Raw genomic sequence first — 14,269 nt, forward strand, 5'->3', positions numbered from 1 at the left:
CCCCAGGGGTTTCACCAATTTTGATACAACTGGGCAGTGAAAATGAAAAATTACATTTTTTTACACAAAAATGCAGTTCTGGCTCAAAATTTTTCATTTTCAGAAGGTATGAAGGAGAAAAAGCACCCCAAAATCTGTGCCCCAATTTCTCCCGAGTACGGCAATGCCTCACATGTGACCAAAAAATACCATTTGGGTGCATGGCAGGACTCAGAAGGGAAGGAGTGATTTTTGGATTTTGCAGCTCAGATTCTGGTGGAATGTTGGTGGGTGCTATGCCGCATTAGCAAGACCCCCCAAGCACCAATACAGTGGAACCCCCCCACAAGTGACCCCATTTTGCAAACTATACCCCTCAGGGAATTCATCTTCGGGTATAGTGTACATTTCAAACCCCAAGGGGTTTCACCAATTTTGATACAACTGGGCTGTGCAAATGAAAAATTACATTTTTTACACAAAAATGCAGTTCTGGCTCAAAATTTTTCATTTTCACAAGGAATGAAGGAGACAAAGCACCCCAAAATCTGTGCCCCAATTTCTCCCGAGTACGGCAATGCCTCACATGTGACCAAAAAATACCATTTGGGTGCATGGCAGGACTCAGAAGGGAAGGAGTGATTTTTGGATTTTGCAGCACAGATTCTGGTGGAATGTTGGTGGGTGCTATGTCGCATTAGCAAGACCCCCAAAGCACCAATACAGTGGAACCCCCCCACAAGTGACCCCATTTTGCAAACTACACCCCTCAGGGAATTCATCTAGGGGTATAGTGTACATTTCAAACCCCCAGGGGTTTCACCAATTTTTATACAACTGGGCAGTGAAAATGAAAAATTACATTTTTTTACACAAAAATGCAGTTCTGGCTCAAAATTTTTCATTTTCAGAAGGTATGAAGGAGAAAAAGCACCCCAAAATATGTGCCCCAATTTCTACCGAGTACGGCAATGCCTCATGTGTGACCAAAAAGTGGCAGGACTCAGAAGGGAAGGAGTGATATTTGGATTTTGCAGCACAGATTCTGGTGGAATGTTGGTGGGTGCTATGTCGCATTAGCAAGACCCCCAAAGCACCAATACAGTGGAACCCCCCCACAAGTGACCCCATTTTGCAAACTACACCCCTCAGGGAATTCATCTAGGGGTATAGTGTACATTTCAAACCCCCAGGGGTTTCACCAATTTTGATACAACTGGGCTGTGCAAATGAAAAATTACATTTTTTACACAAAAATGCAGTTCTGGCTCAAAATTTTTCATTTTCACAAGGAATGAAGGAGACAAAGCACCCCAAAATCTGTGCCCCAATTTCTCCCGAGTACGGCAATGCCTCACATGTGACCAAAAAATACCATTTGGGTGCATGGCAGGACTCAGAAGGGAAGGAGTGATTTTTGGATTTTGCAGCACAGATTCTGGTGGAATGTTGGTGGGTGCTATGTCGCATTAGCAAGACCCCCAAAGCACCAATACAGTGGAACCCCCCCACAAGTGACCCCATTTTGCAAACTACACCCCTCAGGGAATTCATCTAGGGGTATAGTGTACATTTCAAACCCCCAGGGGTTTCACCAATTTTTATACAACTGGGCAGTGAAAATGAAAAATTACATTTTTTTACACAAAAATGCAGTTCTGGCTCAAAATTTTTCATTTTCAGAAGGTATGAAGGAGAAAAAGCACCCCAAAATATGTGCCCCAATTTCTACCGAGTACGGCAATGCCTCATGTGTGACCAAAAAGTGGCAGGACTCAGAAGGGAAGGAGTGATATTTGGATTTTGCAGCACAGATTCTGGTGGAATGTTGGTGGGTGCTATGTCGCATTAGCAAGACCCCCAAAGCACCAATACAGTGGAACCCCCCCACAAGTGACCCCATTTTGCAAACTACACCCCTCAGGGAATTCATCTAGGGGTATAGTGTACATTTCAAACCCCCAGGGGTTTCACCAATTTTGATACAACTGGGCAGTGAAAATGAAAAATTACATTTTTTTACACAAAAATGCAGTTCTGGCTCAAAATTTTTCATTTTCAGAAGGTATGAAGGAGAAAAAGCACCCCAAGATCTGTGCCCCAATTTCTCCCGAGTACGGCAATGCCTCATGTGTGACCAAAAAGTGGCAGGACTCAGAAGGGAAGGAGTGATATTTGGATTTTGCAGCACAAATTCTGGTGGAATGTTGGTGGGTGCTATGTCGCATTAGCAAGACCCCCAAAGCACCAATACAGTGGAACCCCCCCACAACTGACCCCATTTTGCAAACTACACCCCTCAGGGAATTCATCTAGGGGTATAGTGTACATTTCAAACCCCCAGGGGTTTCACCAATTTTGATACAACTGGGCAGTGAAAATAAAAAATTACATTTTTTTACACAAAAATGCAGTTCTGGCTCAAAATTTTTCATTTTCAGAAGGTATGAAGGAGAAAAAGCACCCCAAAATCTGTGCCACAATTTCTCCCGAGTACGGCAATGCCTCACATGTGACCAAAAAATACCAGTTGGGTGCATGGCAGGACTCAGAAGGGAAGGAGTGATTTTTGGATTTTGCGGCTCAGATTCTGGTGGAATGAATGGTGGGTGCTATGTGGCATTAGCAAGACCCCCGAAGCACGGTGAAATGATGAACCTAATAATCCATAGATGTGTGGTATATTTTAAAACACTCCTTTATACATAGGCCGGGTTTGTCGGGGCAAGTGTCACACTGGAAAATAGTTTGCTTTCTTATTCCCTTTTTATAGCAAACTTTGCACCTTTTTTGTGTCCTGCCCTTTTTTCCAGTGGAGGGGATTTCATCAGGAAAATGCTGCCCTGGTACAATACGGGGGCCAGTATTAGAAGTACTGGGGCCCTCTGCCTGCTGGTTCCCAAATATTAGGCCCTTTATGACTTCCTCTTGAAAGTGCATAAATGTCCCCCTCTGGCCGGTAGAACGGAATAGCACGTAAGCGTTATACAGTGCCATCTGGATGATATACACGGCCAGCTTCTTGTACCAGATTTTTGTTTTCCGCAGGGCACTGTACGGCTTCAGTACCTTATCTGAAAGATCCACTCCGCCCATGTACCTATTGTAATCCAGGATACAATTAGGTTTTGAGGTGTGGGTACTGGTACCTCGTACAGGGACGGAGGTGGTACTGTCTCCGTGAATTGTTGTCAGTATAAGGACATCCCTCTTGTCCTTATATTTGACCAACAACATATTTTCGGTGCATATTCCCCTGCTTTCACCCCTTCTCATTACTTGGGCAATGTGCGTTTTTGGGAGGCCTCTTTGGTTCTTGCGCACAGTACCGCAAGCTGCTGTACCTCTTGAACCAAGGGCCTTAAACAGGGGGATGCTAGTGTAAAAGTTATCCACATAGAGGTGATAACCTTTATCCAGGAAGGGGTGCACTAAATCCCAGACAATTTTTCCACTAACACCTACGAGGGAGGGGGGGGCATTCTGGCGGTTCAATTCTTGAATCCTTCCCTTCATATACCCTAAACATGTGGGTGTACCCTGAGGTGCTTTCACACAGCTTATACATTTTTATGCCATACCTTGCCCTCTTACTGGGAAGGTACTGGCGGAATTTAACCCTTCCTTTAAAATGTATAAGGGACTCGCCAATACAAATAAATTTTTCAGGGATGTACATCTCTGCAAATTTGGCACTGAAATGATCAATGACCGGCCTGACTTTGAATAGCCGGTCAAAGGTGGGATCATCTCTGGGTGGGCACTGTGCATTATCGTTGTAATGCAAAAATTTAAGGATCATCTCAAAACGAGCCCGAGTCATGGCCATACGGTAAAATGGGGTGCTGTACAGAACATCTGTACTCCAATATTGCCTAATTTCTGGCTTTTTTACTATGCCCATATGAAACACCAGACCCCAAAACGTCATCATCTCTACTGCATCTACAGGGGTCCACCTAGCAAATGATGACGTGGGGTTTTGAGCAATAAACTGCTGGGCATATAAATTAGTTTGGTCCACCATTAACCCCTTCACGACATTTGACGTATATATACGTCATGGTCGGGAAGTACTTCCCGACCGTTGACGTATATATACGTCATGACTTCTAACTGTCACTGCGTCTAGAGACGCAGTGACAGTTAGGTGATGTCTGCTGTCCCTGACAGCAGACATCCCCCCTCGTCGCCCAGGGGGGGCAGGGGTGCCCCCCCCGGTCGGCGATCGCTGTGATTGGCTGTTCAAATCTGAACAGTCAATCACAGCGTTTCCTGTGTTACCGGCGGCTAAGCCGCTCGGTAACACAGAAAACGGTGGTGATCGGTGCAGCACCGATCACCACCGATGTGCAGCCCCCCCTCCCACCCGCCGGGCACTCACCCGGCAGCTCCGTCAGGTCCCCCGGCTCCCCCGGTGCGCACGCAGCGCTGCCCTCCTCCCCCCTCCCTCCCTCCCTCCCTCCCTCCCGCAGCAGCAGCAGCAGCAGCAGCATGATCATGCTGCTAGAAAAGTTAAAATAAATGAAAAGATAAATATTGCAAATGTGTATATATATATATATATATATATATATATATATATATATATATATACACATACACACACATTATATATATATATATATATATATATGTGTGTGTGTATATATATATGTATATATACAGATGGGGCCGGGCTCATCTTTGCAGGGGATGGCGATGGCGTCGCCATCGCCATTCCCTGCTCCCGCGCCATCTGTGTGTCGACGGTGCCCACACCGGGCGCCCGGTGCCCACACCGGGCGCCCGCACCCCCCCACAGCCTCCTCGGGTCCCCCCAGCCCCCCTCGAGCGGGAGGCGGACAGTATTGTGTCCGCCTCGCCGCCCGGCCGCCCGGATACTGAGACGCGCGTGCGTGGGGGACGCACGCGCGTCTCAGTCAGATGGCGCGCCGTGTTGCTGGCGATTCGCCAGCAAGCATAAGGCCTGCGCTATCTGTATATATATATATATATATATATATATATATATACACACATATATATATATATATATATATATATATATATATATGTGTGTGTGTGTGTGTGTGTGTGTGTATACCGCACCGATCACCAACGATCGCCAGCCCCCCCCCCCCTCCCACCCGGCAGCCCCCCTCCCTCCCACCCACCCGGCTGCCGCAGCGCCAGCACCCCTCCCACCCCCCCGCCAGCCGCAGCGCCAGCCCCCCTCCCAAAGCTGGTGACCAAAATGGGGTCACTTGTGGGGGGGTTCCACTGTATTGGTGCTTCGGGGGTCTTGCTAATGCGACATAGCACCCACCATTCATTCCACCACCAAAAATCACTCCTTCCCTTCTGAGTCCTGCCATGCACCCAACTGGTAATTTTTGGTCACATGTGAGGCATTGCCGTACTCGGGAGAAATTGGGGCACAGATTTTGGGGTGCTTTGTCTCCTTCATTCCTTGTGAAAATTAAAAATTTTGAGCCAGAACTGCATTTTTGTGTAAAAAATTAAATTTTTTTACACAAAAATGCAGATCTGGCTCAAAATTTTTCATTTTCACAAGGAATGAAGGAGACAAAGCACCCCAAAATCTGTGCCCCAATTTCTCCCGGGTACGGCAATGCCTCACATGTGACCAAAAAATACCAGTTGGGTGCATGGCAGGACTCAGAAGGGAAGGAGTGATTTTTGGATTTTGCAGCACAGATTCTGGTTGAATGACCCCCGAAACACCCATACAGTGGAACCCCCCCACAAGTGACCCCATTTTGCAAACTACACCCCTCAGGGAATTCATCTAGGGGTATAGAGTACATTTCAAACCCCCCGAGGTTTCACCAATTTTGATACAACTGAGCTGTGAAAATGAAAAATTAATTTTTTTCATTTTCACTGCCCAGTTGTACCACAATTGGTGAAACCCCTGGGGGTTTAAAATGTACACTATACCCCTAGATGAATTCCCTGAGGGGTGTAGATTGCAAAATGGGGTGACTTGTGGGGGAGGTTCCTAACTTTTAGCACTTATGGTGCCTAGAAACCTACATGGTGCCTAAAAAAAAATCTCATAAAAAGGAGGCTCCAAAATCAAGTAGGTGCTCCTTCTATTATGAAGCCTGTGGTTTGGTCAACGTGCACACTAGGGCCACATATAGGATATTTTTGAAAACAAAAGAATTGGGGGAATCAATTTTTAGTCACATTTCTCTAGTAAAATCTACTGTATTCGTTAGAAAAATGTATTAAAATTGAAACTCTGCAAAAAAAAAGAAATTTTGAAATTTCACCTACACTTTGTTTTAATTCCTGTGAAACACCTAAAGGGTTAACAAACTTCCAAAATGCTGTTTTGAATACTGTGAGGGGTGCAGTTTTTGAAATGGCATCATTTATGGGGGTGTCTCACATACAAGTCCCTCAAAGTCACATCAGAACTGAACTGGTCCCTAAAAAAATCAGTGTTTGAAATTTTCATGAAAATTTGAGAATTTGCTATTCATATTGTAAGCCTCCTAGTGTCCAAAAAAATGAAAAGGAAGTTGAAATAATGATGGAAACATAAAGTAGACATATGGTCTATGTTAGTTATTAACTATTTTGAGTGGTATGATTATTTGTCTCACAAGCAGAAAATTTAACATTTTGCAAATTGCTAAATTTTCCATTTTTTTACGATATTTTGGTATTTTTCAAAAAAAACACAGACTGTATCGACCAAAATTTACCACTAACTTGAAGTACAATGTGTCACGAGAAAACAATCTCAAAATCACTGGGATAAGTAAAAGCAAAAAAAAGTTATCCCCACTTAAGTGAGACATGTCAGATTTGAAAAAAAGGGCTCTGTCATGAAGGCACAAACTGGCTCTGTCATGAAGGGGTTAAATTTATAAAATCATCAGAGAAAAATAATTTGAAAAAGTCAATTTCTCTGAGACCTGTGGAATCAAATTGGATTCCTGGCATGGCCAAAAACTCAGGAACCTGGGGCTCAAAATTGTCTGGTGGTGGGGTCCATACGAGATCAATTATTGGGGGGGGTCTCAGCTGCTCTACGGGGGCGTCTTTGAGGGGGTCCCTCATCACTAGAGGAGGAAGAGGAGCTTAAGATGAATCCTTCAAATTCCCCGCTTGCCTCACTGGCTGTGTCAGAGTCAGAGGCAAGCATGGCATATGCCTCCTCCGCTGAATACATTCTTCTGGATGACTGGGATGACATTTGGGATGACATTTGGGATGCCATTTTTATTTTTGTGTTACTGGTAGTGAAATGTTTCAACACGTGTATAGTGTAGGGGGGGTACAAACTTTATTTCAACCAGGGGGGTATGTAGTGTGTAGTGTGTATATAGTGCAGAAAAAAAAAATACTTTATACAGGAATTTGATCCCAAAAAAAAAAAAAATAGATCAACCCTGTGCCGAAAAAGCTGATCAGTGATGTACGTCACTGATCAGCGCACAGTGGCCACAGGACACCCACAAAATCACAGTGTGTGTAAAAAAAAAATTAAAAAAAGACCCCACAGCACCCTCAAAAAAAAAAAAGGTGATCACTGATGCGACACTGATTACCAGTGAGGGGCAGCAGGTGCACAACCTTTGGTGCAACTGACAGTGCAACTGGCAGCAACTGACAGGTATATATAAAAAAAAAAAACCTCTGCACCCCCAAAAAGTTGCTGATCACCTCAGACACAAAATATAGCACTCTCTATCACTCTCTGTCACTATCTCTCTCTCTATCTCTCTCTATCTCTCTATCTCTCACTATCTATCACTCTATGACACTGCAGCAGCAGCACTGACAGTTATATATATAAAAAATAACCCCTGCACCCCCAAAAAGTTGCTGGGGGTGCACAAAAGGGGGGCAGCAGACACAAAATATAGCACTCTCTATCACTCTCTGTCACTATCTCTCTCTATCTCTCTATCTCTCACTATCTATCACTCTATGACACTGCAGCAGCAGCAGCACTGACAGGTATATATATTAAAAAAAAAAAACCTGCGCCCCCAAAAAGTTGCTGATCAGTTAATTTATACTGATCAGCACAAAAGGGGGGGCAGCAGTCAGTTATATAAAAAATATATAGCACAATCTGTCACTATCTCTCTATCTCTCTCTATCTCTCTATCTATAACTCTATCACACTGCAGCAGCACAAAATATAGCACTCTCTGTCACTATCTCTCTCTATCTCTCTCTATCTCTCTCTATCTCTCTCTATCTATAACGCTATCACACTGCAGCAGCACAACACAGGAAGTCACAAGTAGTAACAGGATCCAGGAAGCATCCAGCACGCTACAAGTGATCAGGTAAGTATTTGCAAGGATCAGGTCAGTATACTACAGCAGATAGGCACGGTGACCGCACTGCACTCAATTCCAGACCGGAATGGCGTCTGCAGTGCAGTCACCATTAGTTTAAATCCCCCTCCATGGCTGTGATTGGTTCGTCGGTCCGACGAACCAATCACGGCCTTTGGGGGCGGGCGGGGTGAGGTGGGGTGACACCAGTGTACTTTACAGCACCAATCACCTCCGATCCCTGTGTCACCGGCGAACGTTATTCGCCGGTGACACAGAAAACGCTGTAATTGGCTGTTCACACTGAACAGCCAATCACAGCGATCGCCGACGGGGGGGCGGCATCGCAGCCCCCCCTGGGCATGCAGGGACATGTCTGCTGTCAGGGACAGCAGACATGTTTAAACTGTCACCGCGTCTATAGACGCGTTGACAGTTTAAAGCCATGATGTACATTTACGCCATGTGTCGGGAAGTACTTCCCGACCATGACGTAAATGTACGTCAAATGTCGGGAAGGGGTTAAATGTCGGGATTTTGTCCTTGTCAGGATTTTGTCTTTGTCGGTATTAAGACCCATTCGGGATTTTGACCGTTGGGATATTGACTGCATCCCGTCTTGATATGAGGCAGTTTATACTATTTTGAAAAAGTCTGTTTAGCCTAAAATAAGATTGGCCTATAGCTGCAATTAACATTCAAAAATATACAAGCTAAACTTTTTGTACCCTCGCGGAACATTTTCTAATTTACTTCTTTATTTTGTTTCAGTGGATTTCTGTAATCAGCAATATCAGAAAAAACAGAATTAACATCAGCAAGTAAGCTATGCAGAGGGTAAAAAACAAAAACAAAAATTAAAAATGAAATGTATATTTCCACTACTAGAACTTTGTCTGCAATAAATGAGATTGTCAGTGGCCTAATTGAAAAACTTAATAGACTGCACTTATAACTGCCAATTATTACAAGGCCAAAAACAGAATCCAATAATGGATGAAGCTTATAAATACTATGTATCTCTACAAATTCACAATATAACTTAGATGTAAAATTGCAATTTCTCTAAAAGTGGATGATGATGCCCTTCACTCAAAAATGCAAATGTGATAATACCCCTTATGCCAATGCGCTCACATGGCTGCAATCATGGAAAGAGGCTTCATAAAATCCTTGTCCTATAGAAGGAAGGTTTTCACAGATGTCACAGTCAGTTTTTAAATCTCTATCTTTTATTTTCCTTTATAGTGTAGGCTTAGAGTAATGAGTTAAATAAATGACATTAAATGAGAACATACATTAAAAGGAAACAATAGCAACTGTAAAACTAAATGATTTCAAAGAAAGGGCCTGATTCAGACTGTTCGCTAGGCTGAGTAGATTGGCAGCCTAGTGAACAGGTAAATGCGGCCCTGCCGATCCCCCTCGCGGTCCGAATCCCCTCACTAGCATGTAAGGGGATGTGTATGCTAACACATCCACTCACATGCGGACGCAATGAGGCAAAATCATTCCATGGACGCTCACCATCAAATAATTTCTCCTGCCATCGCTAAGAAAAGTCAGTCTGGACTGACTTTTTTCCAGCGCCCGGGGGCGGGTGTTGACATCATGTAAAGTCAGCCACCCGCCCCAAGCAGGCTTTGATAGGCCTGTGTTTGCAAAGGTACATCCAGGGTTTTTATGAGAATGCCCATAAAATGATTGGTGTCCCCCTGCTTCTGCCCCATGACCGCCCCCTTCCCTCCCCTCCTGGAGTGAACGGCCCTCCACTATATTAGGATTCAACCAGTGCAGGCTTTTCTATGGTATCAAAACTGTATTTGTATTAGATAAAATAATGGTTTCATTTATCAGAATAATAGGTATGGTCATCCTTATACGTGTATTAGTAACCGTGATAAAACAGAAAATGTCAATCAATACAAACATAACATTTCATAGTTTGAACAAACAAAATGAATCCAATACGAAAAAAATAGTGTTTTATCATACAAAGCTGTGTAATCAACATCTATCCAATCAGTATAGTAGGAATAATGAGATACCGATGGAGCAGCTCCAATGTGAGATTCTATCACCATTCGACAGCTGCCGCTACCCGCCGCCAGCTGCCAGAAGTGGCACACACACACATGAGACTCTCGCACGTCCCCTTCTGACAGAGCCTGCCGCCGCCCTCCGTTTGCTCCCCCCATCCTCCCCCGTAGCTGCCTGCACCCCCCACTCGCCCTGCCCGTCTCCCTGAAGTGGAGACAGGCAGGAAATCTGCTCCCCGCCGTGCTGACAGGGACATGCTCGCGTGTGAGACCAAAGTCTGGTGTATGGGGGCCTATCTTCGGCGCTGCAATGGCCGTGGGAAGAAGGAAGCCGCTGCTGACATCAGGGAACACCTACATTTTCTGTGGCACTCCCATGGGATCTAATACAGGGTGTGATACTTGCAAAAATGATGTTAGAAGGAGGAGTCAGCCACATTAGCAATATCAACTGCTTTCAATTAACTGATTCAAACTTGATGGGGAGGAGAGGTTCCCCCATGGTAGCAGGAGCCCGGCGGCAGATGACTCCATTGCCTCCCAGAGTTCTGCCTCTGCTATGTGCTGCACCCTAGACCCCCTTTGGCACATGCAGCTAAGACATTTTAAAATCCAGGTGCCAAGTGAAGTCACCCAATATCACTTTTGCTAGATTTTTGTCATTTAGTAAAAGGTAATGCTCATGAACATGTTTAGTTTGGTTATTTCTTCCCCCACACATATCTCTATATGCATGTGAACTAGCAAATATGAAAGAAACAAGGTCATTCTGTGAACTAGAATTTGATAAAAGCTCTATCATTGATTACTGTCTCCTGAGTGCAATGGTATAAAGGGTATTATCAGTAATGTTTCCTGAATATATTATTTAATTTATGTTCCTGCTTGCAGAACATCATCATCCTCCGCTATCTGTACAGATTTCAGTTTATAGGTTCATATGCAACCATTATTAAATTCTATTATGTGTTGTGAAAAAAAGCTGTTTTTTATCTTAACGTTAAGTAGCACTGCAGATTGCTTATAAATGTATTTCTTCCCACTTAATCACAAACAATAATACCTACCATACGGCTTGTAGACATTTACAAAGGCGACCTGCTACAGGGCAAATATATTAAGTTAAACCAGTGGTTCTCAACCTCGGTCCAGGTCTAGGTCCAGGTCCACGTTTTCCAGGTCTCCACACACAATCAAAGGAGAAATAATTAGCTCCACCTGTGACCTTTTAACATGTGTCAGTGACTAATGAGTGCACATGTGCACCTGCCAGGTGACCTGCAAAACGTGCACTGTTGGGGGGTCTTTGAGGACCGAGGTTGAGAACCACTGAGTTAAACGGTACTTATATGTTAGTTGGGCGCCCACTTTAGTTAGTACGCTCATACCCCCACTATCGAGCCACTGAGCCCAAGGCGTGGCGAGCGGATGCGCAAAACTAAGCAAATAGCAAAGTGGGCGCCCAACTAACATATAAGTACCAGTTAAACTATACTTGATGAAACCCCCAATATAATCAGGGCTGGCTCTACTATTGGGCAGATTCGGGCAGATGCCTAGGGTGCTGGGATCTGGGGGGCACCACCAATTCTGCCAATCACAAAATGAATGATGTCTATGAGGAAGACATCCTTGTTGTACTTAATGCAGATGATGGCTGTGGAACTTCTAAGATGCCATCGCCAGACTTCCACTGTGTGGGTATTGGTGGCTGTATGGTATTGCTGAGGGGTTACTAGATTTGCTTGGGGTGATGAGGAGCATTATACCGGCCCTGCATATAAAACACTATTAATTGCTATTGCATTGTGTATAGATATTGACTATACTTACCCTGCCCATGCAATTAATGTGACGCAAGCATATGGAGACCAAGACAACACATAGACAATTATGATAACTAAGGCAATTTTTGCCATTTTCCACTCATTCTTCATAGTGGATGACAAGAATGATTGCCGGCCACACGATCCAAGCTTCTGGACATTCCTAGAAAGAAAAGCACATGCAATTGAGAACATTGCCAGACACAATGCGTCTTCTAATTCAAAGAACAGCTGTTGTTCCAGATGGTGATTAAACTCACCTGTTACATGTATATTTATGAGTTGCATTTAATAAATGCTTATTGTTACTATAGTAATAATATTTAGTCTAACTGTGGTGACTAGGCTTTCTGAGACATTTCTGAAATTTGAAATGTGTAATATTTCTATTAACCCTTCCCATGCTAGAGCTAGTTCCAGTAATAATACTGCATAATGTAGTTAGTATTAAGCACTTGTGTCTCATTGAAATTGTTATACTAACAATCCTTATCCGTTACAGCTTTTATTACTGTGATGGTGACTAATAAACTCTTGCAGATTTTCAGCTCGGGAGCACAGTGATGTGTGATTAAGAACAGAAGCTCCATTAGAACGTATTTGTGATTGGTTTGCATTTAAATCCTGAAGTAGATTGGTATAATCTGAAGTCTGCAGATCTGTAACAGATGTGACTAAGATTCATGTTTAAATAAGTGGACTTCCCTAAATCTTTTTAATCACTTTTCTGTTAGAAGAGTAGAGCAATTTAGTGGCTAGATATATCACAATCTGCATTTTTAATGTGGTCATAGATCATTTTTGCTAGGTGAAAATGAAGATTTTCACCCGAATTTAGCATTATGCCCTTGCCAGGAGAAAGATTCTAATAAGAAGCTATCCTGCCGAAGAGTTGTAAGCAGAATGATCACTTACAATTTGACTCTGTTTCCTGCTTCGGGTTCCCTGTGGGTAATATACATGAATGGTTATTAGCTGGTACATGTATCTGATGGGGGACAGCTAACATATTCTGGACAAGTATTTCGGGAACATGGTAGCCCCCGTATAACCCTGACAGGAACTGATTTGTGCTTGGAAATGGTGGGAATGTGACAAATATTGGAGATCGATAACATCTGCCCATTCCTCTCACAAATGGGTGTTTTGGGAGATATTCCACAAATTTACCTTATTGCCTAAGCTGCTTAAAGGGACAGATATACTAAGCCTTGAAAAGAGATAAAGTGGAGAGAAATACAGTACCAGTCAATCAACTCCTAATTGCCATGGTACAGGCTGTGTTTTAAAAATAACATTTCCGAGCAGATTAGCTTGTACTGTATCTTTCATGACTGTATCAATTTCTAAGGATTAGTACTGCATATCTCCCCATATCTGGGACCCAACTTGTTTAATATATTCATAAATGAGGTACTTGTGTATTTTAGCGGCGCCCATCGCATCGCATACCATAACGCATGCGATGGTATGCGATGCGACGCAAAGGGCTAAAATTGCTTTGGGCGATGGGCTAAAATTGTATGACAATGTATATGGCATACAATGCGATGCGATTAAACATTGTATAAGCACCCTAATGGGTGCTTACAATGTTAAATGCACCCCCACGCCACCCCCCCACTATAAACGTGAACCCGAAGCGTGGCGAGCGAGGGGCGGCGGTACGCGTCCTCCGATCTTTTCATACCCCCACTAACCACGTCGGCGTGGAGTTGAGAATAGAAAGTGTGGCGAGCCCGAAGCGTGGCAAACGCAGCGAGCCCCGCGTGGGGACGCGGATACCTGTGAAGCCCGCGAGGGGACTCCGATACCTGTGAAGGTATCCGCGTCCCCTCGCGGGGCTCGCTGCACTTGCCACGCTTCGGGCTCGGTGGCTCGCTGCGCTCGCCACACTTTCTATTTTCAACTTCACGCCGACGTGGATAGTGGGGGTATGAAAAGGTCGGAGGACGCTTACCGCCGCCCCTCGCGGGCTCGCTGCGCTCGCCGCGCTTCGGGTTCACGTTTATAGTGGGGGGGTGGCGTGGGGGTGCATTTAACATTGTAAGCACCCATTAGGGTGCTTAAAAGCACCATTTAGGGTGCTTATACAATCTTTCATCGCATAGGGGGC

At 44.2% G+C, this 14,269-nt stretch overlaps 1 protein-coding gene across 3 annotated transcripts in view; it reads right to left on the reverse strand.

Moving 5' to 3' along the window:
• LOC146066162 (melanopsin-B-like) overlaps positions 1-14,269 on the reverse strand; it is a 180,920-nt gene that overhangs the window by 114,173 nt on the left and 52,478 nt on the right. For 2 of the 3 annotated variants that reach the window (XM_083179099.1, XM_083179097.1), the window contains one exon: positions 12,161-12,316. The exons of the other annotated variant lie outside the window; for it this stretch is intronic. In XM_083179099.1, the coding sequence (XP_083035225.1) occupies positions 12,161-12,316 (156 nt within the window). The remainder of the gene's footprint in view (positions 1-12,160; positions 12,317-14,269) is intronic. 3 annotated transcript variants of the gene reach the window in all.

This window comes from Crinia signifera, chromosome 1 (genome assembly GCF_055691185.1).
Source record: "Crinia signifera chromosome 1, ASM5569118v1, whole genome shotgun sequence".
NCBI classification, from domain to species: domain Eukaryota; kingdom Metazoa; phylum Chordata; class Amphibia; order Anura; family Myobatrachidae; genus Crinia; species Crinia signifera.